Source organism: Carassius carassius, chromosome 35 (genome assembly GCF_963082965.1).
Source record: "Carassius carassius chromosome 35, fCarCar2.1, whole genome shotgun sequence".
Lineage (NCBI taxonomy): Eukaryota > Metazoa > Chordata > Actinopteri > Cypriniformes > Cyprinidae > Carassius > Carassius carassius.
The window spans coordinates 29,303,158-29,327,140 of record NC_081789.1 but is presented as its reverse complement, the minus strand read 5'-3'; the positions used below and the strand labels follow the sequence as shown (position 1 = coordinate 29,327,140).

Here is a 23,983-nt window from a genome sequence, read left to right as displayed (position 1 = left end):
ATCTATTGTATAAAGTTCTGTGAGACATTTGTATCAACAAACACTTGGTTTCAAAGAAAACTTATGACAACTCATTATCAATCTAATATAGGTATTTTCGTGTTTGTGACCTATTTTGTTTGTTTGTGTATTTATGTACTTGTTTGAGTGTATATTTGTATTTGTTTGGTTACATGTTCATGTTTTCTATATGTTTACATTTGTATGTGTGTGTGTGTGTGTTTATGATTGTATGGTTGTGTTTGTGCTTGTTTGCATTCTCAGTACGTCTATGTTGATGTTAACAATATTTTGTTAAACAACATTTTTCTATGGTCTGACTTGTTAAAAGATTTCACATCCTTTTGACCAGTAAATTAACTTTCAGCTAACCTCGCGATCACAGACCTAGGCCATAAAGTTGAAATTGTCACCCTTTGATCACTGAATATACAAACATTTTTTTTTTTACTTTAGCTGACCTGCAGCACACCATTTACAACACCAGAACCCCGGAAAACTAATTAGATTACAGTTGAGTTGCAAACCCCAAAAACCTTTAGATGTTTTACAATCTTCGCTGACATGGTCGTAACAGTAAACACAAAGACATCAGATGCCAGACACCAGACGCGTTTCTACGCACTACTTGAGATGAAATATTTAGCCTTTCCTGTAATGTTGTAAAAGTTTCTCAAGAAAAGCCCATCTTGACATACCACATTCATTCCTGTTTAATATTTGTATGTCTAAACGCATGTTTTAATTGATATAGCAATGATATAGCAATGATAGAAGTTAATATTGACAACATAAAAGACGCATTCAAGGATTTAGACTACTAAAGTATGTGTGAGTGACTTATTAAAATTAAATAAAACAACACTTTTTTCCAACAAGGAATTTTTGTTGAGATGAAAAAATTAAATCGTATAGGCTAACCTAATTTTAAAGTAAAAACATCGGTCTAATATTAAAACCAAGTAGAATGTTTTCATCAAATGAGAACTGATGTGTTGTTATTAAAAAGATTACTTAGTTTAATTCTTTTAACATACATTTAAACCTTTGCGACCAACGTTATTAGGGAGGTGGGGGAAGTGTTAGAGTGTGTTATTTTTTGTTATTCGATGCTTTAAACATTTAAAACATAAAGATGTACATTACTGGTAGATTTACAAATACGGTCTGAAATTACACTAAATGTTTGTTCACACTCTGTACATCATAAAACAAATAAATGTAAAATAAATAAAACAACACTTAAGAAAAAAGAAAAAATATAAAGATAAAGAAAATGTAGGGGGGAGTAACAGATTTTAGAAGTCCTCTAATGAAGAATACAAAAATCTTGCTTTGGAACTTTTCATTCCTTTTAACGTCTCCAAATACATCACAAATTCCTCTTTAAACGCCACTAAACGTGGGGGAATTTAGAAAAACATACATTTATGAATGTAGAATTTCGTGCCAGAAGTTAATATTAACAAAATAAAAGACATATTCAATGATTTAGGCTACTAAAGTAAGTGTGAGTGGCTTATTAAAATAAAATAAAACATCAAGGACTTTTGTTTAGATTAAAAATAAAGAGCATATAGACTAACCTAGTCTTAAAGTAACTCATATACATAGATGTATCTAAAGATCCTGAAACAGTCCATACAGCAGCAGCAGCTATATATTTTCCAAGGGTTAGGTATAGAATACCAGAAAGAACATCTAATCATCCGTCTGTTTATACTACAGAAATTATTGTCATATTTTTGGCTCTTCAGTGGGGTTGAACACATTAATATACCTAAAGTAGTCATATGTTCAGACTCATTTTCAGTACTATCAAGTTTAAAGAGTGGTGAAGCTTCTACTAGACAAGACATTTTGTCAGGCATTTTACAGAGTTTGTTCAGAATACAAGCAAAAACAAAGATTTATTTTTTATGGATACCCACACATATAGGTAATGAAGGTAATGAAAGTAGTGGACCAGATAAAAACATTAAAATATCAGACATCAAATTTAATACAATGAGTAAATTAGAATTAAAAGGGCTAATAAAAAAAAAAAAAAAAAAAAAAAAAAACCATACAAAGATACCTGTCAAATTAAATGGGGTGGTGAGAATAAAGGACGGCATTTATATAATATAATATTATATAATATAATATAATATTCATATAATATTCAAAGAACAGTTGGAAATGAAAGGAGAATTTTGGAGGGGGGGGGGGGGGTTTGAAAGGAAGATCTCGCCATAGAATTGGACACATTGCACTTAATCAGTCATTATTTATAAGAGGAAAAACATGTGTCTGGACTTTGTGTTAAATGTGATCTTCCTGAAACAGTTGAACCTATTTTAATAAAATGTAAAAGTATTGGTAGTGGGGTTGCTTCAAACCGCGGACATGAAAAACAATCGCAGACTTGGCAACACTGGTTCAGGTGGAGCGGCAGTTACTACACAGAGTCGTAGTCTACCGACAACTAACACAAAATCGTTTTCAAAATCGACAAAGAATCGCTTGCGATTTTAACATCGATTTTGTGTAGATTGTCTGTGAATTACGGCTCGGTGTAGTAAATGCCAACCAGTGTTGCCAAGTCTGAGGTTGTTTTTTCCTGTCCGCAGGTCGAAGCGACCCCAATACAAATAACGTGATATTTAGCCCCTAAAATGCGAATTTTACCAAGGCAACCCTTCCAAAAAATTTATATTTTAATCCCGGGAAGCAATTTTTATCGGGGAACCACCTCGAAGCGCGATTGGGCTAGTTTTGGACTAGTTTTGAGAAGCAACTGGGCAGGATTTGTTTCTGAAAACCTGGCAACCCTGATCTGAACACAAGTGCTGGAGATATACTTCTAATTACAGGAGCGTCTTTACTGATGAGATGTGCATGAAAATCGCATTCGATTTTTTGCACAGCCCTAGTAGATGCCTACCTTTTTTTTCTTTTGTTTTAACTTTTCACCCGACGTGACAAATGACTACTTTCTTGGTTTGTAACATTGCTTTACGTTACCTTCTTTTTTTAGTTTGAGTCGATCTAACGTTACCGGAGACATCGTAACACTTTGCTGTGAGATCTTTTTTTCTTTTGTTTAACTCTCTGTCAGTAACAGTCTCGATTTTTAAAATTGTAGTTAGTGGTAAAGTACTACATAGATTTGACAAGTATCTTGTCTGATGTATTTTCTTTGAGATCCGCGTAAATGCCTACCATATTTTTTCTTTTGTTTTAATTTTTCATCCCGACCTGACAAACGCCAACTTTTCTGGTTTGTATCGTTTCTTTACATTCGCTTCTTTTTTTAGTATGAGGTAAGGTACAAATGCTAAAACTCTTGCTTAACGAAACATATCTGTTAGTTTTTGACTTGTTTAGTTGTTTTAGATAAATAACCAGTAACCTGGTTTTCTTTTTATTTAATTTGTAACAACTTTAACACCGTTTTTACACTACCAAGTACAAAAAAACCAACCATTACATTGTTTCCGTCTCGTCTGTGTTTATAACCTTTTTCTGATAGTTTTGACCTTAGTCGTTCTACATAAATATCCAGTAACCTAGTTTTCTTTTTAATTTGTAACAACTTTAGCAACGTTTTACACCTTTTTAAACTGCAATGCTACAAGCTCTCACGTCTTTTTCACGTGTTGCTTAACAAAACGTATCTGATAGTTTTTTGACTTGTTTAGTTGTTTTAGATAAATAACCAGCAACCTGGTTTTCTTTTTATTTCATTTGTTACAACTTTAACAACGTTTTTACATTTTTCCAACTACGAAAACGATCATTACATTGTTTCCATTTCTGTTTGTGTTTATAACCTTTTTCTTGAAATGCACTGTGTACTTAAAACCTTAATAAAAACTTCCCTTATACCATTTTCATGATTTCACCCCTTTTCAGAGTTTAAAAAGCACATAGATCCCAACACAACTCCCACCGAAATTCCTTCTTGGGTTCATAAGTTCATATTTAGGTCACTGGGCTGTACAAGGAGGGGAGGGGGGGTGTACAAACAGGTGTCCAGAACAGATGGCTTTTATGACCCTCCTCAATCAAATTTTTGGAGACAAGGTGCACATTACCCTCTCTCTTGGGTCAAGGCATCAAGAGCCACCACACACAGACATGTCCAGGAATTTGTTGAACCACAGACAACGTCAGAGGCATCTTACCTGGGCTAAGGAGAAGAAGAACTGGACTGTTGCCCAGTGGTCCTGAGTCCTCTTTTTAGATGAGAGCAAGTTTTGTATTTCATTTGGAAACCAAGCTCATAGTGTCCGGAGGTAGGGTTGGAGAAGCTCATAGTGTAAGTTGCTTGAAGTCCAGTTTTAAGTTTCCATGGTCTGTAATGATTTGGGGTGCAATGTCATCTGCTGGTGTTGGTCCATTGTGTTTTTTGAAAACCAAAGTCACTGCAGCCGTTTACCAATAAATTTTGGAGCACTCATGCTTCCTTCTGCTGACCAGCTTTTTGAAGATGCTGATTTCATTTTCCAGCAGGATTTGGCACCTGCCTACACTGCCAAATGCACCAAAAGTTGGTTAAATGACCATGGTGTTGGTCTGCTTGACTGGCCAGCAAACTCACCAGACCTTAACCCCATAGAGAATCTATGGTGTATTTTTAAGAGGAAAATGCAGATTAGCTGAAGGCCACTGTCAAAGAAACTTGGGCTTCCATACCACCTCAGCAGTGCCACAAGAGTCATTCTACGAAACGAGTGCCATTTCCATGTTGCAGTTTTCCAAATTTTCATGAAGAACAAACTTTTTTTCTTTTTCTTACAACTTTAAAGATATGTTAATCCTCCAACAAAACATATTTTCCCACCTCAGGCACAAAATCCTTAATAATATTATAATTTTTATTCACGCAAGGTTGTCTTTCTTGTACCACCCCATCACGGACAATAAAACAAGAAATTTATTTTTTTAAATCTAATGTTTTCCTAATAGTAAAATGTCCATTTTTTGGCAGCCATCAATAGAAAGTCTGTAAGTTAATCCATTTTTTTTATTTTCAAGTTTTTTTTATCTTTAAATATGAATTTAACATTTCATAGGCCTCTTTGTTTGTACTGAAAAAACGAATACACTTTAAAAATAAAAATAAAGTTACATTTATTTGATTAGTTCAAACAACAACATCATTCAACATTAATTTTTGTAAAATTACACTTATTTTACATACAATTGTAACAAAATTACCCTGTGACGGGGTGGTAACTGATGTCACAAAGTGATTCACTGTGAGAGGGTGGTATGGACAATGCGTTTATAAGATATGCTTGTTTTAAACTTTATACTACTGGGGGAGGGAAACATTAAACTTAGAGATTTAATGGAAAACATTGGTGATGAGTGAGTGAGTGAGTGAGTGAGTGAGTGAGTGAGTGAGTGAGTAATTGAGTGAGTGAGTGAGAGAGAGGGTGAGTAAGTGAGTGAGTGAGAGAGAGAGATAGTTTAGTGCGGAACGGGCCTTGGTTCACATGAAAAATCACTAATGTGAAAGCTGTCATCGGACCCTGGTGCGCACTGGGGTACCGAACCCGAGACTACCTGGAGAAGGTGGTTTGAGTTCATTTGCTCCCGAACTGTGGCGTGGTTCGCATTAATGTGCAAGCAACACAGACTCGGGTTTGCAATTGTTTAGGAAGTAAAGTATCCCGCGCATGCGTAACACTGTTGATATCATTGTTTCCTCAACACACGAGAGAGTCGAGGTTGATTCCACACACTCCTTAAAATCAAAATTTAATTAATTAAAATTAAATAAATAAAATAAATTATTATGCTGTGCTTAATAGCACCAAAAAAAAAAAACAGCTATGCTCAGTCGCGTTGTGTCCTCCATGCGTTTTACGTGTGCGTTTGCGTTGACATAAGCTGAATGCAAAAGCACCTGGGTTTGATACAACTATTGAGTATGAAATCAGACAAAGTTGCTAAAAATGATTAGCCTATATTAGAATCCTTGATTACATATTTTTGGCTCTTCAGTGGGGTTGAACACATTAATATACCTAAAGTAGTCATATGTTCAGACTCATTTTCAGTACTATCAAGTTTAAAGAGTGGTGAAGCTTCTACTAGACAAGACATTTTGTCAGGCATTTTACAGAGTTTGTTCAGAATACAAGCAAAAACAAAGATTTATTTTTTTATGGATACCCACACATATAGGTAATGAAGGTAATGAAAGTAGTGGACCAGATAAAAACATTAAAATATCAGACATCAAATTTAATACAATGAGTAAATTAGAATTAAAAGGGCTAATAAAAAAATAAAAAAAATAAAAAAAAACATACAAAGATACCTGTCAAATTAAATGGGGTGGTGAGAATAAAGGACGGCATTTATATAATATAATATTATATAATATAATATAATATTCATATAATATTCAAAGAACAGTTGGAAATGAAAGGAGAATTTTGGGGGGGGGGGGGGGTTTGAAAGGAAGATCTCGCCATAGAATTGGACACATTGCACTTAATCAGTCATTATTTATAAGAGGAAAAACATGTGTCTGGACTTTGTGTTAAATGTGATCTTCCTGAAACAGTTGAACCTATTTTAATAAAATGTAAAAGTATTGGTAGTGGGGTTGCTTCAAACCGCGGACATGAAAAACAATCGCAGACTTGGCAACACTGGTTCAGGTGGAGCGGCAGTTACTACACAGAGTCGTAGTCTACCGACAACTAACACAAAATCGTTTTCAAAATCGACAAAGAATCGCTTGCGATTTTAACATCGATTTTGTGTAGATTGTCTGTGAATTACGGCTCGGTGTAGTAAATGCCAACCAGTGTTGCCAAGTCTGAGGTTGTTTTTTCCTGTCCGCAGGTCGAAGCGACCCCAATACAAATAACGTGATATTTAGCCCCTAAAATGCGAATTTTACCAAGGCAACCCTTCCAAAAAATTTATATTTTAATCCCGGGAAGCAATTTTTATCGGGGAACCACCTCGAAGCGCGATTGGGCTAGTTTTGGACTAGTTTTGAGAAGCAACTGGGCAGGATTTGTTTCTGAAAACCTGGCAACCCTGATCTGAACACAAGTGCTGGAGATATACTTCTAATTACAGGAGCGTCTTTACTGATGAGATGTGCATGAAAATCGCATTCGATTTTTTGCACAGCCCTAGTAGATGCCTACCTTTTTTTCTTTTGTTTTAACTTTTCACCCGACGTGACAAATGACTACTTTCTTGGTTTGTAACATTGCTTTACGTTACCTTCTTTTTTTAGTTTGAGTCGATCTAACGTTACCGGAGACATCGTAACACTTTGCTGTGAGATCTTTTTTTCTTTTGTTTAACTCTCTGTCAGTAACAGTCTCGATTTTTAAAATTGTAGTTAGTGGTAAAGTACTGCATAGATTTGACAAGTATCTTGTCTGATGTATTTTCTTTGAGATCCGCGTAAATGCCTACCATATTTTTTCTTTTGTTTTAATTTTTCATCCCGACCTGACAAACGCCAACTTTTCTGGTTTGTATCGTTTCTTTACATTCGCTTCTTTTTTTAGTATGAGGTAAGGTACAAATGCTAAAACTCTGTTACCTAGTTTTCTAACTAGTAACAAAACAGCTTTTTAAATTGTAATAATACGAGCTCTCACATCTTTTTCATGTGTTGCTTAACGAAACATATCTGTTAGTTTTTGACTTGTTTAGTTGTTTTAGATAAATAACCAGTAACCTGGTTTTCTTTTTATTTAATTTGTAACAACTTTAACACCGTTTTTACACTACCAAGTACAAAAAAACCAACCATTACATTGTTTCCGTCTCGTCTGTGTTTATAACCTTTTTCTGATAGTTTTGACCTGTTTAGTCGTTCTACATAAATATCCAGTAACCTAGTTTTCTTTTTAATTTGTAACAACTTTAGCAACGTTTTACACCTTTTTAAACTGCAATGCTACAAGCTCTCACGTCTTTTTCACGTGTTGCTTAACAAAACGTATCTGATAGTTTTTTGACTTGTTTAGTTGTTTTAGATAAATAACCAGCAACCTGGTTTTCTTTTTATTTCATTTGTTACAACTTTAACAACGTTTTTACATTTTTCCAACTACGAAAACGATCATTACATTGTTTCCATTTCTGTTTGTGTTTATAACCTTTTTCTTGAAATGCACTGTGTACTTAAAACCTTAATAAAAACTTCCCTTATACCATTTTCATGATTTCACCCCTTTTCAGAGTTTAAAAAGCACATAGATCCCAACACAACTCCCACCGAAATTCCTTCTTGGGTTCATAAGTTCATATTTAGGTCACTGGGCTGTACAAGGAGGGGAGGGGGGGTGTACAAACAGGTGTCCAGAACAGATGGCTTTTATGACCCTCCTCAATCAAATTTTTGGAGACAAGGTGCACATTACCCTCTCTCTTGGGTCAAGGCATCAAGAGCCACCACACACAGACATGTCCAGGAATTTGTTGAACCACAGACAACGTCAGAGGCATCTTACCTGGGCTAAGGAGAAGAAGAACTGGACTGTTGCCCAGTGGTCCTGAGTCCTCTTTTTAGATGAGAGCAAGTTTTGTATTTCATTTGGAAACCAAGCTCATAGTGTCCGGAGGTAGGGTTGGAGAAGCTCATAGTGTAAGTTGCTTGAAGTCCAGTTTTAAGTTTCCATGGTCTGTAATGATTTGGGGTGCAATGTCATCTGCTGGTGTTGGTCCATTGTGTTTTTTGAAAACCAAAGTCACTGCAGCCGTTTACCAATAAATTTTGGAGCACTCATGCTTCCTTCTGCTGACCAGCTTTTTGAAGATGCTGATTTCATTTTCCAGCAGGATTTGGCACCTGCCTACACTGCCAAATGCACCAAAAGTTGGTTAAATGACCATGGTGTTGGTCTGCTTGACTGGCCAGCAAACTCACCAGACCTTAACCCCATAGAGAATCTATGGTGTATTTTTAAGAGGAAAATGCAGATTAGCTGAAGGCCACTGTCAAAGAAACTTGGGCTTCCATACCACCTCAGCAGTGCCACAAGAGTCATTCTACGAAACGAGTGCCATTTCCATGTTGCAGTTTTCCAAATTTTCATGAAGAACAAACTTTTTTTCTTTTTCTTACAACTTTAAAGATATGTTAATCCTCCAACAAAACATATTTTCCCACCTCAGGCACAAAATCCTTAATAATGTTATAATTTTTATTTACGCAAGGTTGTCTTTCTTGTACCACCCCATCACGGACAATAAAACAAGAAATTTATTTTTTTAAATCTAATGTTTTCCTAATAGTAAAATGTCCATTTTTTGGCAGCCATCAATAGAAAGTCTGTAAGTTAATCCATTTTTTTATTTTCAAGTTTTTTTTATCTTTAAATATGAATTTAACATTTCATAGGCCTCTTTGTTTGTACTGAAAAAACGAATACACTTTAAAAATAAAAATAAAGTTACATTTATTTGATTAGTTCAAACAACAACATCATTCAACATTAATATTTGTAAAATTACACTTATTTTACATACAATTGTAACAAAATTACCCTGTGACGGGGTGGTAACTGATGTCACAAAGTGATTCACTGTGACAGGGTGGTATGGACAATGCGTTTATAAGATATGCTTGTTTTAAACTTTATACTACTGGGGGAGGGAAACATTAAACTTAGAGATTTAATGGAAAACATTGGTGATGAGTGAGTGAGTGAGTGAGTGAGTAATTGAGTGAGTGAGTGAGAGAGAGGGTGAGTAAGTGAGTGAGTGAGAGAGAGAGATAGTTTAGTGCGGAACGGGCCTTGGTTCACATGAAAAATCACTAATGTGAAAGCTGTCATCGGACCCTGGTGCGCACTGGGGTACCGAACCCGAGACTACCTGGAGAAGGTGGTTTGAGTTCATTTGCTCCCGAACTGTGGCGTGGTTCGCATTAATGTGCAAGCAACACAGACTCGGGTTTGCAATTGTTTAGGAAGTAAAGTATCCCGCGCATGCGTAACACTGTTGATATCATTGTTTCCTCAACACACGAGAGAGTCGAGGTTGATTCCACACACTCCTTAAAATCAAAATTTAATTAATTAAAATTAAATAATTAAAATAAATTATTATGCTGTGCTTAATAGCACCAAAAAAAAAAAACAGCTATGCTCAGTCGCGTTGTGTCCTCCATGCGTTTTACGTGTGCGTTTGCGTTGACATAAGCTGAATGCAAAAGCACCTGGGTTTGATACAACTATTGAGTATGAAATCAGACCAAAGTTGCTAAAAATGATTAGCCTATATTAGAATCCTTGATTACATATTTTTGGCTCTTCGGTGGGGTTGAACACATTAATATACCTAAAGTAGTCATATGTTCAGACTCATTTTCAGTACTATCAAGTTTAAAGAGTGGTGAAGCTTCTACTAGACAAGACATTTTGTCAGGCATTTTACAGAGTTTGTTCAGAATACAAGCAAAAACAAAGATTTATTTTTTATGGATACCCACACATATAGGTAATGAAGGTAATGAAAGTAGTGGACCAGATAAAAACATTAAAATATCAGACATCAAATTTAATACAATGAGTAAATTAGAATTAAAAGGGCTAATAAAAAAAAAAAAAAAAAAAAAAAAACATACAAAGATACCTGTCAAATTAAATGGGGTGGTGAGAATAAAGGACGGCATTTATATAATATAATATTATATAATATAATATAATATTCATATAATATTCAAAGAACAGTTGGAAATGAAAGGAGAATTTTGGGTGGGGGGGGGGGGGGGGGGGGGGGGTTTGAAAGGAAGATCTCGCCATAGAATTGGACACATTGCACTTAATCAGTCATTATTTATAAGAGGAAAAACATGTGTCTGGACTTTGTGTTAAATGTGATCTTCCTGAAACAGTTGAACCTATTTTAATAAAATGTAAAAGTATTGGTAGTGGGGTTGCTTCAAACCGCGGACATGAAAAACAATCGCAGACTTGGCAACACTGGTTCAGGTGGAGCGGCAGTTACTACACAGAGTCGTAGTCTACCGACAACTAACACAAAATCGTTTTCAAAATCGACAAAGAATCGCTTGCGATTTTAACATCGATTTTGTGTAGATTGTCTGTGAATTACGGCTCGGTGTAGTAAATGCCAACCAGTGTTGCCAAGTCTGAGGTTGTTTTTTCCTGTCCGCAGGTCGAAGCGACCCCAATACAAATAACGTGATATTTAGCCCCTAAAATGCGAATTTTACCAAGGCAACCCTTCCAAAAAATGTATATTTTAATCCCGGGAAGCAATTTTTATCGGGGAACCACCTCGAAGCGCGATTGGGCTAGTTTTGGACTAGTTTTGAGAAGCAACTGGGCAGGATTTGTTTCTGAAAACCTGGCAACCCTGATCTGAACACAAGTGCTGGAGATATACTTCTAATTACAGGAGCGTCTTTACTGATGAGATGTGCATGAAAATCGCATTCGATTTTTTTGCACAGCCCTAGTAGATGCCTACCTTTTTTTTTTCTTTTGTTTTAACTTTTCACCCGACGTGACAAATGACTACTTTCTTGGTTTGTAACATTGCTTTACGTTACCTTCTTTTTTTAGTTTGAGTCGATCTAACGTTACCGGAGACATCGTAACACTTTGCTGTGAGATCTTTTTTTCTTTTGTTTAACTCTCTGTCAGTAACAGTCTCGATTTTTAAAATTGTAGTTAGTGGTAAAGTACTGCATAGATTTGACAAGTATCTTGTCTGATGTATTTTCTTTGAGATCCGCGTAAATGCCTACCATATTTTTTCTTTTGTTTAAATTTTTCATCCTGACCTGACAAACGCCAACTTTTCTGGTTTGTATCGTTTCTTTACATTCGCTTCTTTTTTTAGTATGAGGTAAGGTACAAATGCTAAAACTCTGTTACCTAGTTTTCTAACTAGTAACAAAACAGCTTTTTAAATTGTAATACTACGAGCTCTCACATCTTTTTCATGTGTTGCTTAACGAAACATATCTGTTAGTTTTTGACTTGTTTAGTTGTTTTAGATAAATAACCAGTAACCTGGTTTTCTTTTTATTTAATTTGTAACAACTTTAACACCGTTTTTACACTACCAAGTACAAAAAAACCAACCATTACATTGTTTCCGTCTCGTCTGTGTTTATAACCTTTTTCTGATAGTTTTGACCTGTTTAGTCGTTCTACATAAATATCCAGTAACGTAGTTTTCTTTTTAATTTGTAACAACTTTAGCAACGTTTTACACCTTTTTAAACTGCAATGCTACAAGCTCTCACGTCTTTTTCCATGTTGCTTAACAAAACGTATCTGATAGTTTTTTGACTTGTTTAGTTGTTTTAGATAAATAACCAGCAACCTGGTTTTCTTTTTATTTCATTTGTTACAACTTTAACAACGTTTTTACATTTTTCCAACTACGAAAACGATCATTACATTGTTTCCATTTCTGTTTGTGTTTATAACCTTTTTCTTGAAATGCACTGTGTACTTAAAACCTTAATAAAAACTTCCCTTATACCATTTTCATGATTTCACCCCTTTTCAGAGTTTAAAAAGCACATAGATCCCAACACAACTCCCACCGAAATTCCTTCTTGGGTTCATAAGTTCATATTTAGGTCACTGGGCTGTACAAGGAGGGGAGGGGGGGTGTACAAACAGGTGTCCAGAACAGATGGCTTTTATGACCCTCCTCAATCAAATTTTTGGAGACAAGGTGCACATTACCCTCTCTCTTGGGTCAAGGCATCAAGAGCCACCACACACAGACATGTCCAGGAATTTGTTGAACCACAGACAACGTCAGAGGCATCTTACCTGGGCTAAGGAGAAGAAGAACTGGACTGTTGCCCAGTGGTCCTGAGTCCTCTTTTTAGATGAGAGCAAGTTTTGTATTTCATTTGGAAACCAAGCTCATAGTGTCCGGAGGTAGGGTTGGAGAAGCTCATAGTGTAAGTTGCTTGAAGTCCAGTTTTAAGTTTCCATGGTCTGTAATGATTTGGGGTGCAATGTCATCTGCTGGTGTTGGTCCATTGTGTTTTTTGAAAACCAAAGTCACTGCAGCCGTTTACCAATAAATTTTGGAGCACTCATGCTTCCTTCTGCTGACCAGCTTTTTGAAGATGCTGATTTCATTTTCCAGCAGGATTTGGCACCTATGGAGAATCTATGGTGTATTTTTAAGAGGAAAATGCAGATTAGCTGAAGGCCACTGTCAAAGAAACCTGGGCTTCCATACCACCTCAGCAGTGCCACAAGAGTCATTCTACGAAACGAGTGCCATTTCCATGTTGCAGTTTTCCAAATTTTCATGAAGAACAAACTTTTTTTCTTTTTCTTACAACTTTAAAGATATGTTAATCCTCCAACAAAACATATTTTCCCACCTCAGGCACAAAATCCTTAATAATATTATAATTTTTATTCACGCAAGGTTGTCTTTCTTGTACCACCCCATCACGGACAATAAAACAAGAAATTTATTTTTTTAAATCTAATGTTTTCCTAATAGTAAAATGTCCATTTTTTGGCAGCCATCAATAGAAAGTCTGTAAGTTAATCCATTTTTTTATTTTCAAGTTTTTTTTATCTTTAAATATGAATTTAACATTTCATAGGCCTCTTTGTTTGTACTGAAAAAACGAATACACTTTAAAAATAAAAATAAAGTTACATTTATTTGATTAGTTCAAACAACAACATCATTCAACATTAATTTTTGTAAAATTACACTTATTTTACATACAATTGTAACAAAATTACCCTGTGACGGGGTGGTAACTGATGTCACAAAGTGATTCACTGTGACAGGGTGGTATGGACAATGCGTTTATAAGATATGCTTGTTTTAAACTTTATACTACTGGGGGAGGGAAACATTAAACTTAGAGATTTAATGGAAAACATTGGTGATGAGTGAGTGAGTGAGTGAGTAATTGAGTGAGTGAGTAATTGAGTGAGTGAGTGAGTGAGAGAGAGAGATAGTTTAGTGCGGAACGGGGCATGGTTCACATGAAAAATCACTAATGTGAAAGCTGTCATCGGACCCTGGTGCGCACTGGGGTACCGAACCCGAGACTACCTGGAGAAGGTGGTTTGAGTTCATTTGCTCCCGAACTGTGGCGTGGTTCGCATTAATGTGCAAGCAACACAGACTCGGGTTTGCAATTGTTTAGGAAGTAAAGTATCCCGCGCATGCGTAACACTGTTGATATCATTGTTTCCTCAACACACGAGAGAGTCGAGGTTGATTCCACACACTCCTTAAAATCAAAATTTAATTAATTAAAATTAAATAATTAAAATAAATTATGCTGTGCTTAATAGCACCAAAAAAAACAAAACAACTATGCTCAGTCGCGTTGTGTCCTCCATGCGTTTTACGTGTGCGTTTGCGTTGACATAAGCTGAATGCAAAAGCACCTGGGTTTGATACAACTATTGAGTATGAAATCAGACCAAAGTTGCTAAAAATGATTAGCCTATATTAGAATCCTTGATTTCCACACATTCATATGGAAAGCAGAACCACCCCAGGGTGGTAAATTACAGCCCAAAATAGCCGCAGATCTCCCATGTGGTCTGAAATATAGAAATATCTTGGTATTTGCATTAATATTGTAAAATAAAAAATAAAAATCAGTTTTCTCTTTCTATTTTGCATGACGGTGTGGTTGGTTTAAGCTTGACGGAACCTGCCTAACATGAAAAATCAACAACTAAAGAATGCAGAGGAATGTCAGTACTTGTCTGCTTTTGTTTTTGGTGGCAAAAAACAAAATGATTAAAATAGTGTATTATTCTTTAAAAAATATATATTTTTATCATGTATCATGTTATCAAAAACACTTGAATGAATAATCTTTATAAACACATTTTTGGACATGTTTTATGCATCTCATCAAATGTTGCGGACCCAAAGGGCACCCGTTTCGTAGAATGACTCACAAACTGATCACCTCCATGGCATGCTGAATTGATGCAGTATTTAAAGCAAAAGTAGTTCCTACCAAGTATTGAGTATGTGTACAGTAAGTGAACATACTTTCCAGAAGGCCAACAATTCACTAAAAATGTTTTTTTTTTTTTTGTCTTATGAAGTATTCTAATTTGTCGAGATTGTGAATTGGTGGGTTTTGTTAAATGTGAGCCAAAATCATCACAATTAAAAGAACCAAAGACTTAAACTACTTTAGTCTGTGTGCACTGAATTTATTTAATACACAGGTTTCTTAATTTAAGTTGAATTATTGAAATAAATAAACTTTTCCATGACATTCAAATTTATTGAGATGCACATATAGACTCCAGGGCTTGACATTAACGCTTCATTAACACCAGACAAGTAAGCATGCTTGGGTAAATATTCAAAATAAAATGTTTTTATGTTTAAAATACAGTTATTTAGGTAACATCGCACAACGTTTTTACCATTACAATTGTTTCTATTTAACTGTTTCAATAAACAGTTCAATAAGCAAATTACTTAGGTCACTTACATTTTAGGTGGTAACACAGCGCACCTCACAGCAACCAGCCCATTCATTGCTGAATGATTCCGTGTTTTGAACGAATTGGTTGAGTCAAAGTTTCATTAGCACATGCATAAACATCTGATGAATCAGCCGTTTGAACGAATCGTTTGAATGAACAACTCAGTGACTCACTCATTAAACGTTCAGTACAGGCTCCTATTGGCATTTTAATTTAGTTTAAAAGTATAATTACCACCATCATTTCTTGTTTGAATATTTCAAAAAAATATTTCAAACAATCTCATAACATTATAATTGTATTTGTTGTATTTTTTCAGTGTAGATTAAGTGAAAATGTATAGATAACAATAATCAAATTATCATAATTGAATTTATAGATTAAATGTAAGAATTTGAAATGAACGATGAAGTATTAATGACGTTGGGGGAGAAAACTGATAATAATATTGCGGCAGAATCCCGGCAGAATCCCTATAATCCCGAGTCCGACACCATAGTGCGCATAGTTCTGTTCCGTCCAGGGTTTCTTCCTTTCTCCAGCATCCCCTACATAGGACAAGCGGTGCGGAGAATAGACAAACATGTGCAAGTATGGCCTCATTCTGGAGTATTGATTTAATATATACTTCTCTGTATGCAGCGCAGAGCATGTTTTAGTATGCAAGCTATGCGCGAGCGCGTGCGCGCGCCTGTGTTTTGAATGGAGGGGGAGGGTCATTGAGTTCATTCGCACTACAGCAGAAGCGCCCTCCAGAGATTCACTCTCTCTCACACACACTCTCACTTCAGGAATATGTGTCAGATGGATGGTGAGGCGAAAAACAAGAGTGTTTAAAATATGGTGCAAACGGTACGCGCCTCCGCGCTTCGCTTGGCCTTTTATCAGGACAAAGGAAGTCGATGAGCCGTTCTAAGCTACTGCCATTTTCAGGTCAGTCGAGGAGACTCGCCGGTGCTCGAACTGTCGATAAGCGGAACACAGAGCAAAGCGATGAAGCACCGTGAATGATTATGGCCGATATTCACCGAAGGGGCACGGACAGAGGTAGAGGCAGGATGACATCAGGATACTCGCAGCAGTACGCGAGCGGAAAACCGTCAGACATACAGGAGCTGGCGTCCAAGCGCGTGGACATCCAGAAGAAGCGCTTCTACCTGGACGTGAAGCAGAGCACCCGTGGCCGCTTCCTGAAGATCGCCGAGGTGTGGATCGGCCGAGGCCGGCACGACAACATCCGCAAGAGCAAGCTCACCCTCTCCATGTCTATGGCCCCCGATTTGCGCTACTGCCTGGGCGAATTCATCGATTATTACGCGCACATCGGGCTTCGAGGAAGCCAGGCGCCAGACCACCGGCCGGAGGGGCAGAGCAACGGTCAGGGACGCGCGCCGTACCCTCTGAGAGCAGCGGATCTGGCGGCGTCCCCCAGCGGCTCTGCCGCGTCCGAGGAGCAGACGCACAGGGTGCTGAAGAGCGAGTTCATCGAGCGGGACAATAGGAAGTATTACCTGGACCTGAAGGAGAACCAGCGCGGCCGGTTCCTGCGCATCAGACAGACAGTCAACCGAGGACACGGAAGCATGGGTTACTACGGGCAGGGTATCGAGCAGACCATCGTGCTGCCCGCGCAAGGTCTCATCGAGTTCAGAGATGCGCTGTCTCAGCTCATCGACGACTACGGTGACGACGAGCCAGAGCGGGCCTGCGCGCGGAACCACGACGAGTCGCCCGAGCTACCCGATGCCGCGTCGTTCCGCGTCGACAACAAGCGATTTTACTTCGACGTAGGCTCGAACCGCTTCGGCGTCTTTCTGAAGATCAGTGAGGTCCGGCAGCCCTACAGGAACACTATTACCGTCCCGCTGAAAGCCTGGGCCAGCTTCGGGGAGAACTTCATGAGGTATGAGGAGGAGATGCGGCACATCTTCACCTGTCATGAAGAGAAGAGGAGAGGCACGGAAGAGCACGAGGATTGACGAAAACTAACGTACTTCTGATACTTTTGATTGTTAGTTGTACCTCTAGCCTCCTGCGGTTCTAGCGGACGATCGTGACCGGTGCCGGACAGGTGCAGTCTTTCATTAGGTGTGTGTGTGTGTGTGTGTGTGTGTGAGCGCTTAGTAGAGCATTGGGAATCGGTGTTATTACATCCAGTAGCCTACTTCTTCCCAGGCTTAACGTGTGGGGCTGCTGTGCAATTTCTCAAAGCTGGGAATCAAATAATCAAGGTCTTATTAAGCACTTATATCAGAAAAGCCCTGCACACGATCAAGTGCGGAATATTTCGATTGGTCAAAGTGAAGGTTTTTTTTTTTTTTTTTACAGCCTGACTTTGTCAATGATAAAGAGAACTGCAACAATTTGCCATTGCAGAAATACTGATTTCCTCATTTGAAATTAGAAACCAAAAAGTGCATTAATATTTAAAATATTTGGATTCATTATTTACACACTAGCCTAATGAAAAATACCTAACACAATGAGGCTGCTCTAACTATAAAGCATCAAATATATGACATTGTGTGTCCATGCTTTAGCATAAATGAACGGACACGTCAAGATTACTTTTTTTAAAAGTTTAAAGTTTTTAAAAGTGGCTTTAAATAATGGATTTTAATCTCTCTGATGAGACAAAATCATCATTGATAGGTGTGCAATATATTATTTTTCCCTGACAGTTGTTTTAATATAACAGAATTTAGTTTAGCTTGGTTTTGCAGGGTTATGTGGTCATATGTGAAATGCTGAAAAGAATTGTCACACTGGGTTTACACAAACCTAAAATAGGTTTCAATGCATTTAACATGTCATTCCTCTCAAAACAATAGCTGTTTAAATCTACTTATCGTCATACACATATTCTACTGCATCACTAATACGTAATCATTTGTTTTTTAAATAGTATTTGATCAAATTTAACAAAAAATAACAAGCAAATTGCAGCATCCTCAGATGTCCTTCACTTCAAATTCACTGGATTGCAGGAAATGGTTTTTGCAGATTTTGGCAGTTTTAAGTCTATACTGAAATTGGGCCTACTATGGACAGTATGCATTTTGCAATCTGAATTGCATTCAAATAAAATATAAGCAGTAGTGTACTATTATGAAAACACAGGATTTGTTACCTAGTTGCCTTTACTATAACTTTTTCCTGGGGTTGTAGCATTTAGAGACATGGCTTCTGTTAATTTGTACTGTAATTATTGTCCAGCTGACAGGAAAAGCAATTCGTTTCAGCACTTCTTTTTTTTCCCTACATTCGTAAAACGTCTGTGTGTGTGTGAGAGAGAGAGAGAGAATATTTATGTTTTAGCAGAAAATGACTGAATTATGGATAAATTCTGTTGGTTAGTGTTAAGATGCTGATCTATAAAAGACACCTCCTACAGGAAGCACTTTATTCAAACAGCACTTTGAGCTGCTTCATCTGCTTTACCACTGCAAAGAGAACCTTCATTTTTTCATATGTAAAGATTCACAATCACGCTCCCAGATTAGCACCTCAGCTTTTCAGAAGTGCATTCATCTGTTTGCTCTCTGCACTTCTTGGTTCATTTCGATCAGGTTTGATTGCAATGATTTATTTCAAGGATCTGATTAGCATATCACTGACACCAAGTATTCAGTCTGCGATTGTATTGTTCTCTTTGTGTAGTTCGTTTCTTATGACTGTCTGCACACCGATTTCTTATAATAAGGGCTGTTATAGAAGGACGCAGTATATACTAGCATGGGTCATAATGCTTAGTATACAGATTTCCTGTATTTATAAGGTAGGAAAGTTGAGGCAGTTATTTTCACCTCAAATTTCAAACCTTTTTTCTACCAGGCGCATCAAAATATTTAGAAAGATACCTTTGAATGGCACCATCTGGTTGTCCTCTTTTACCTATAAAGTTGTAAACGTGTAAAGCTGGTGCAAAATTGATGAACCATGTGCACTTTAAAAATCAGTATCAGTACAGGTTTGTTCCCAACAAAGATGTTAGTAGAAGTATACTTGTTATACATGTATGTGCAAAGCATGACCAGAAGAGAGCAGTGTTCGTATGATGTTTTTCTTGCTTTATGTATAGTCGGTATATAAATATTGTTAGTGTACACAATTTACCACCCTGATAAAGCCGCTTATTTCATTCTAAAGGAATTATTTGGGGAGACTGATGTTTATTTTCCTGTAATGTTAGAGGAAACAGCTATGTCAATTTATGAGGCCATCTCAAAATGCGATTATATTGCAGCTATATCAGAGTTACTCTAAACACTTGAATTCATGAAATTGGACTGTTATGCATAACATGAAGTCATGAAGTCACAGTTTTCAACCCATAGGCCTTAAAATCATTACACAATGTGGTTGTAATGATTGACTTTAGGGTTACAAATTGTCATTCAAACGTAGTTTGCCTTCATCTCTAAAATATAACATTTTGTATGCATGTTGTTAGAAAACTAAATAACAGATGAAAAGGTATTTTAAATGTGACAATGTGACCATGCAAATAAAGTGAACAATAATACAAAGTAAAACAGAAAAATATTTTAAGTTTGTGGAAAATCAAAATATAACAGCAGAGATGCATACATTTATGTATATGTTCTTGATAGTGGTGTGGGTAATATGATGTTGTAAAAAAACAAAGGTGTTCACAAATCTTTCTTTGCCCTTTTTTATCTTTGTGTTGACCATCTGCAGTTGGAATTAAGACATGCCAGTGTTTGTTAAATGATTTTAAAAGATGGCAAAATTCTAAAAAATGTTTTGGTGTAACTTTAGAAAATTAATGTAGTGTGTCCTCCTTTAGAGCCTTCAAATAATATACTATTCAAAAACAAGAATGAAATGGTTCTGTCTAGTTGCACTTTCTTTTCATGTGAGTACTGTATTAGTTTCTGTTTAAAATGTATGGTACAGTATAAATATTCCTGATTTGCCTTGTAATGTTTTAAAAGGTTGAAATATGTAGGATAGATATCTGACGAAATATGAAGTTTTAAATTTGACGTTCGTGCATGCAAACAGTAGGGTCCTGACAAACTTCAAATATATAATATGAAAAAATGGTGCTATATGAGAACTTATAAAGGTGCTGAACTGGACCCTAGCTGAATGCATGATGAATGACAATGGAAACAGTAGAACAAACCCGAAGCTAAATGCTGTTGTCAATCTCAAGAATGATGACAAGATGCCCTTTTTCAACGTGAGCACTTATGCGTAACTGTAAATCATGCATACTTCCAGAAGCTCATCTATGTCTGTGTAGTCGTGAGCCAACTTTCCAGTTGTGTGTGGAGGCTCCCTGCACACAAGTCTGGCTTTATTCTCCAATTAAAGGGGTCATATGATGCTATTTTTTTCCCTTTCTCTGTGGTGTGTTACAAGCTCTTGGTACATAAAAAAGATCTGGAAAGTTCAAAAAAATCTGCTGACTGTGCCATTCTCATGCCATCCTCTGCTCACACAAGACCATGATGTGTGACGCTGTTTTGCTGAGAAAGCGAAACTACTATGTTTATGTCTCGTCGCTCCAGCCGGACACAATATGTTAAGGGGGTAACATTTCCGTCACACACTTGAGGTATTCTGCCAATCACAATGCACTGGATAGCTGGCCAATCGCAACACATCTTGCTCTTCAGAGCAATAAGCTTTGTAAAAATTTATGTGTTTCAGAAGGCGGGGCATAGAGGAGAAACAGTACTGTACAATATGTGGAAAATTATGTTTTTTAACCTTAATCCCGCTTAAACACATTTCATTACACCAAATACACAAAATAATGTTATTTTTAGCAGCATCATATGACCCCTTTCAGGTTGCTTTAGGCAGGATGACATAAGAAAGTTGCGTTTGCTACACAAAAATATGTCAGAAATGCAACCAGAGAGCAGCCCAAGTGCCATGGCTGCTACTCAGTTTTTACGGTGAATAACACTGGTGGGTGAAAGCTTGAATCAGTAGATGTCTCATGGTTGATGTCCTCGCCAAAGTACATGTTGAAATGTGTGATGCTTATTTACAGCTACCCAATATTTGTGTGTAAAGTTCCACAGACAATCTAATAAAATACTTTTTTATGTTTAAAATGTGTTTTGATCAACTCTTCAGATATCGTTGGCTAATATTATATTATTGACACTCTTTTTTTTCCACATTATAGTGAATTCATAACTTATTATTGGAATTACTGTATTTTGGTATGACATACTTTTAGCATAGAAAATGTACATTTTCAGTAGTTTTTACTTTTGAGTTCAGTCAATGCAATAACCACGCTCTCTCAGCTGATTTAGGCTTCAAGACCAAAGGGTCAAGCCGTCTTCTTTTTGAGATGTTATGTGCTTTTGTAAGGCTAGATAAAAGCAATATAGCACACTGAATCTTAACTGTAATACTCTTCCATATGTGTCAGGAAGAAATATCCCTTTGAGCTCAAAGTGCTTAAGCCATGATTTCAGATAGCCACCTGATCTTAACCTCTCTTGTCTTTTCTTTCAGAAATACTGGTTATTTTTGACGGATATTGTGAAACTTGTGTATTAATTAAATTCAATGCACACAGACTGAGGTAGTTTAAGTTTTTGGTTCTTTTAATTTTTTGATAATTTTGCGTTTAGCAAAAACCCAACAATTCATCTCAACAAATTAGAATACTTCATAAAAAACATTTTAGTGAATTGTTGGCCTTCTGGAAGGTGTGTTAATTTACTGTACATGTACATGTACTCATTACTTGGTAGGGGCTCATTTTGCTTCAATTACTGCCTTAATTTGGTGTCGCATGGAGGTGATCAGTTTTTGGCACTGCTGAGGTGGTCTGGAAGCCCAGGTTACTTTGACAGTGACCTTCAGCCCATCTGCATTTTTTGGTCTCTTGTTTCTTATTTTCCTCTTGACAATACCCTATAGATTATCCATGGGGTTCAGGTCTGGTGAGTTTGCTGGCCAGTCAAGCACACCAACACCATGGTCATTTGACCAAATTTTGTTGCATTTGGCAGTGTAGGCAGGTGCCAAATCCTGCTGGAAAATGAAATCAGCATCTTCAAAAAGCTGGTCAGCAGAAGGAAGCAAGTCAAGTCAAGTCACCTTTATTTATATAGCGCTTTAAACAAAAAACATTGTGTCAAAGCAACTGAACAACATTAATTAGGAAAACAGTATGTCAATAATGCAAAATGACAGTTAAAGGCAGTTCATCATTGAATTCAGTGACGTCATCATTCAGCTCAGTTCAGTTTAAATAGTATCTGTGCAATAATTTGCAATGAAGTCAACGATATCGCTGTAAATGAAGTGTCCCCAACGAAGCATGCCAGAGGTGACAGCAGCAATGAACCACAGAATGGAGAAAAAACCCTGGGGTTATACCAGGCTCAGTCAGGGGGTGGGGGGATTAGTTCTCCTTCTGGCCAGACAATTCCAGGCTGCAGCAAATTCACATTGTGCAGAAGAAAGTGAAAGTGAAAGTGATGTCACATACATCCAAGTATGGTGACCCATACTCAGAATTCGTGCTCTGCTTTTAACCCATCCAAATTGCACACACACAGCAGTGAACACACACACACTGAACACACACCTGGAGCAGTGGGCAGCCATTTATGCTGCGGCGCCCGGGGAGCAGTTGGGGGTTCAGTGCCTTACTCAAGGGCACCTAAGTCATGGTATTGAAGGTGGAGAGAGCACTGTACATGCACTCCCCCCACATACAATTCCTGCCGGCCCGAGACTCAAGCTCACAACCCTTCAATTGCGAGTCTGATTCTCTAACCATGAGGCCATGACTTCCCCCTATCATAGAGCTGAGTATCATCAGCATAACAGTGAAAGCTAACACTGTATTTCCTGATATCTATAACATGTAAAGAGTGAAGAGTCACGGCCCTGGTACTGAGTCTTGAGGTACTCCATACTGCACTTGTGATAGGTATGATACCTCTTCATTCACTGCTGCGAATTGATGGAGGTCATATAATTACAATTTAAACCATGCTAATGCATTTCCATTAATGCCAACAAAGTTTTCTAGTCTATGCAAAAGAATGTTGTTTAGTCATAAGAGGATCTAGGACTTCTGGAAGCACCTCTTTTAGGAGCTTAGATGGAATAGGGTCTAACATACATGTTGTTGGTTTAGATGATATTAAACAAGTTTATAAAATTCTTTCTCTCCTATAGTACAGAATGAGTGGAACTGTTCCTCAGGAGATCTATAGTGCACTGTCTGATGAAATACTGCAGCTGATGGCTGCATGGTTTCAATTTGATCTTTAGTAGTATAGATCTTTAGAAGTACAGTAGTTCATAAAGTCCTTACTGCTGTGATGTTGGGACATGTTAACACCTGTTGATGCTTTATTTTTTGTTAATTTAGCCACAATTCTTTCTTTTAAAAGAGACAAAAAGTAATCAGATCTAGGAGTTGTTAATGCTTTTCTGTAGGATAGGGTACTTTCCCACTAAACAATATGAAGTAACTCTAGTTTTGTTTTCCTCAA

The 23,983-nt window shown here is 37.1% G+C and overlaps 1 protein-coding gene across 1 annotated transcript; it reads left to right on the top strand.

Moving 5' to 3' along the window:
- Positions 1 to 16,216: 16,216 nt before the first annotated feature.
- On the top strand, positions 16,217 to 18,389 carry LOC132116500 (purine-rich element-binding protein gamma-like). Its single transcript, XM_059525393.1, has one exon. The coding sequence runs from the start codon at positions 16,481 to 16,483 to the stop codon at positions 17,450 to 17,452; it is 972 nt and encodes a 323-aa protein (XP_059381376.1). The 5' UTR covers positions 16,217 to 16,480; the 3' UTR covers positions 17,453 to 18,389.
- The last annotated feature ends 5,594 nt before the right edge of the window (positions 18,390 to 23,983 follow it).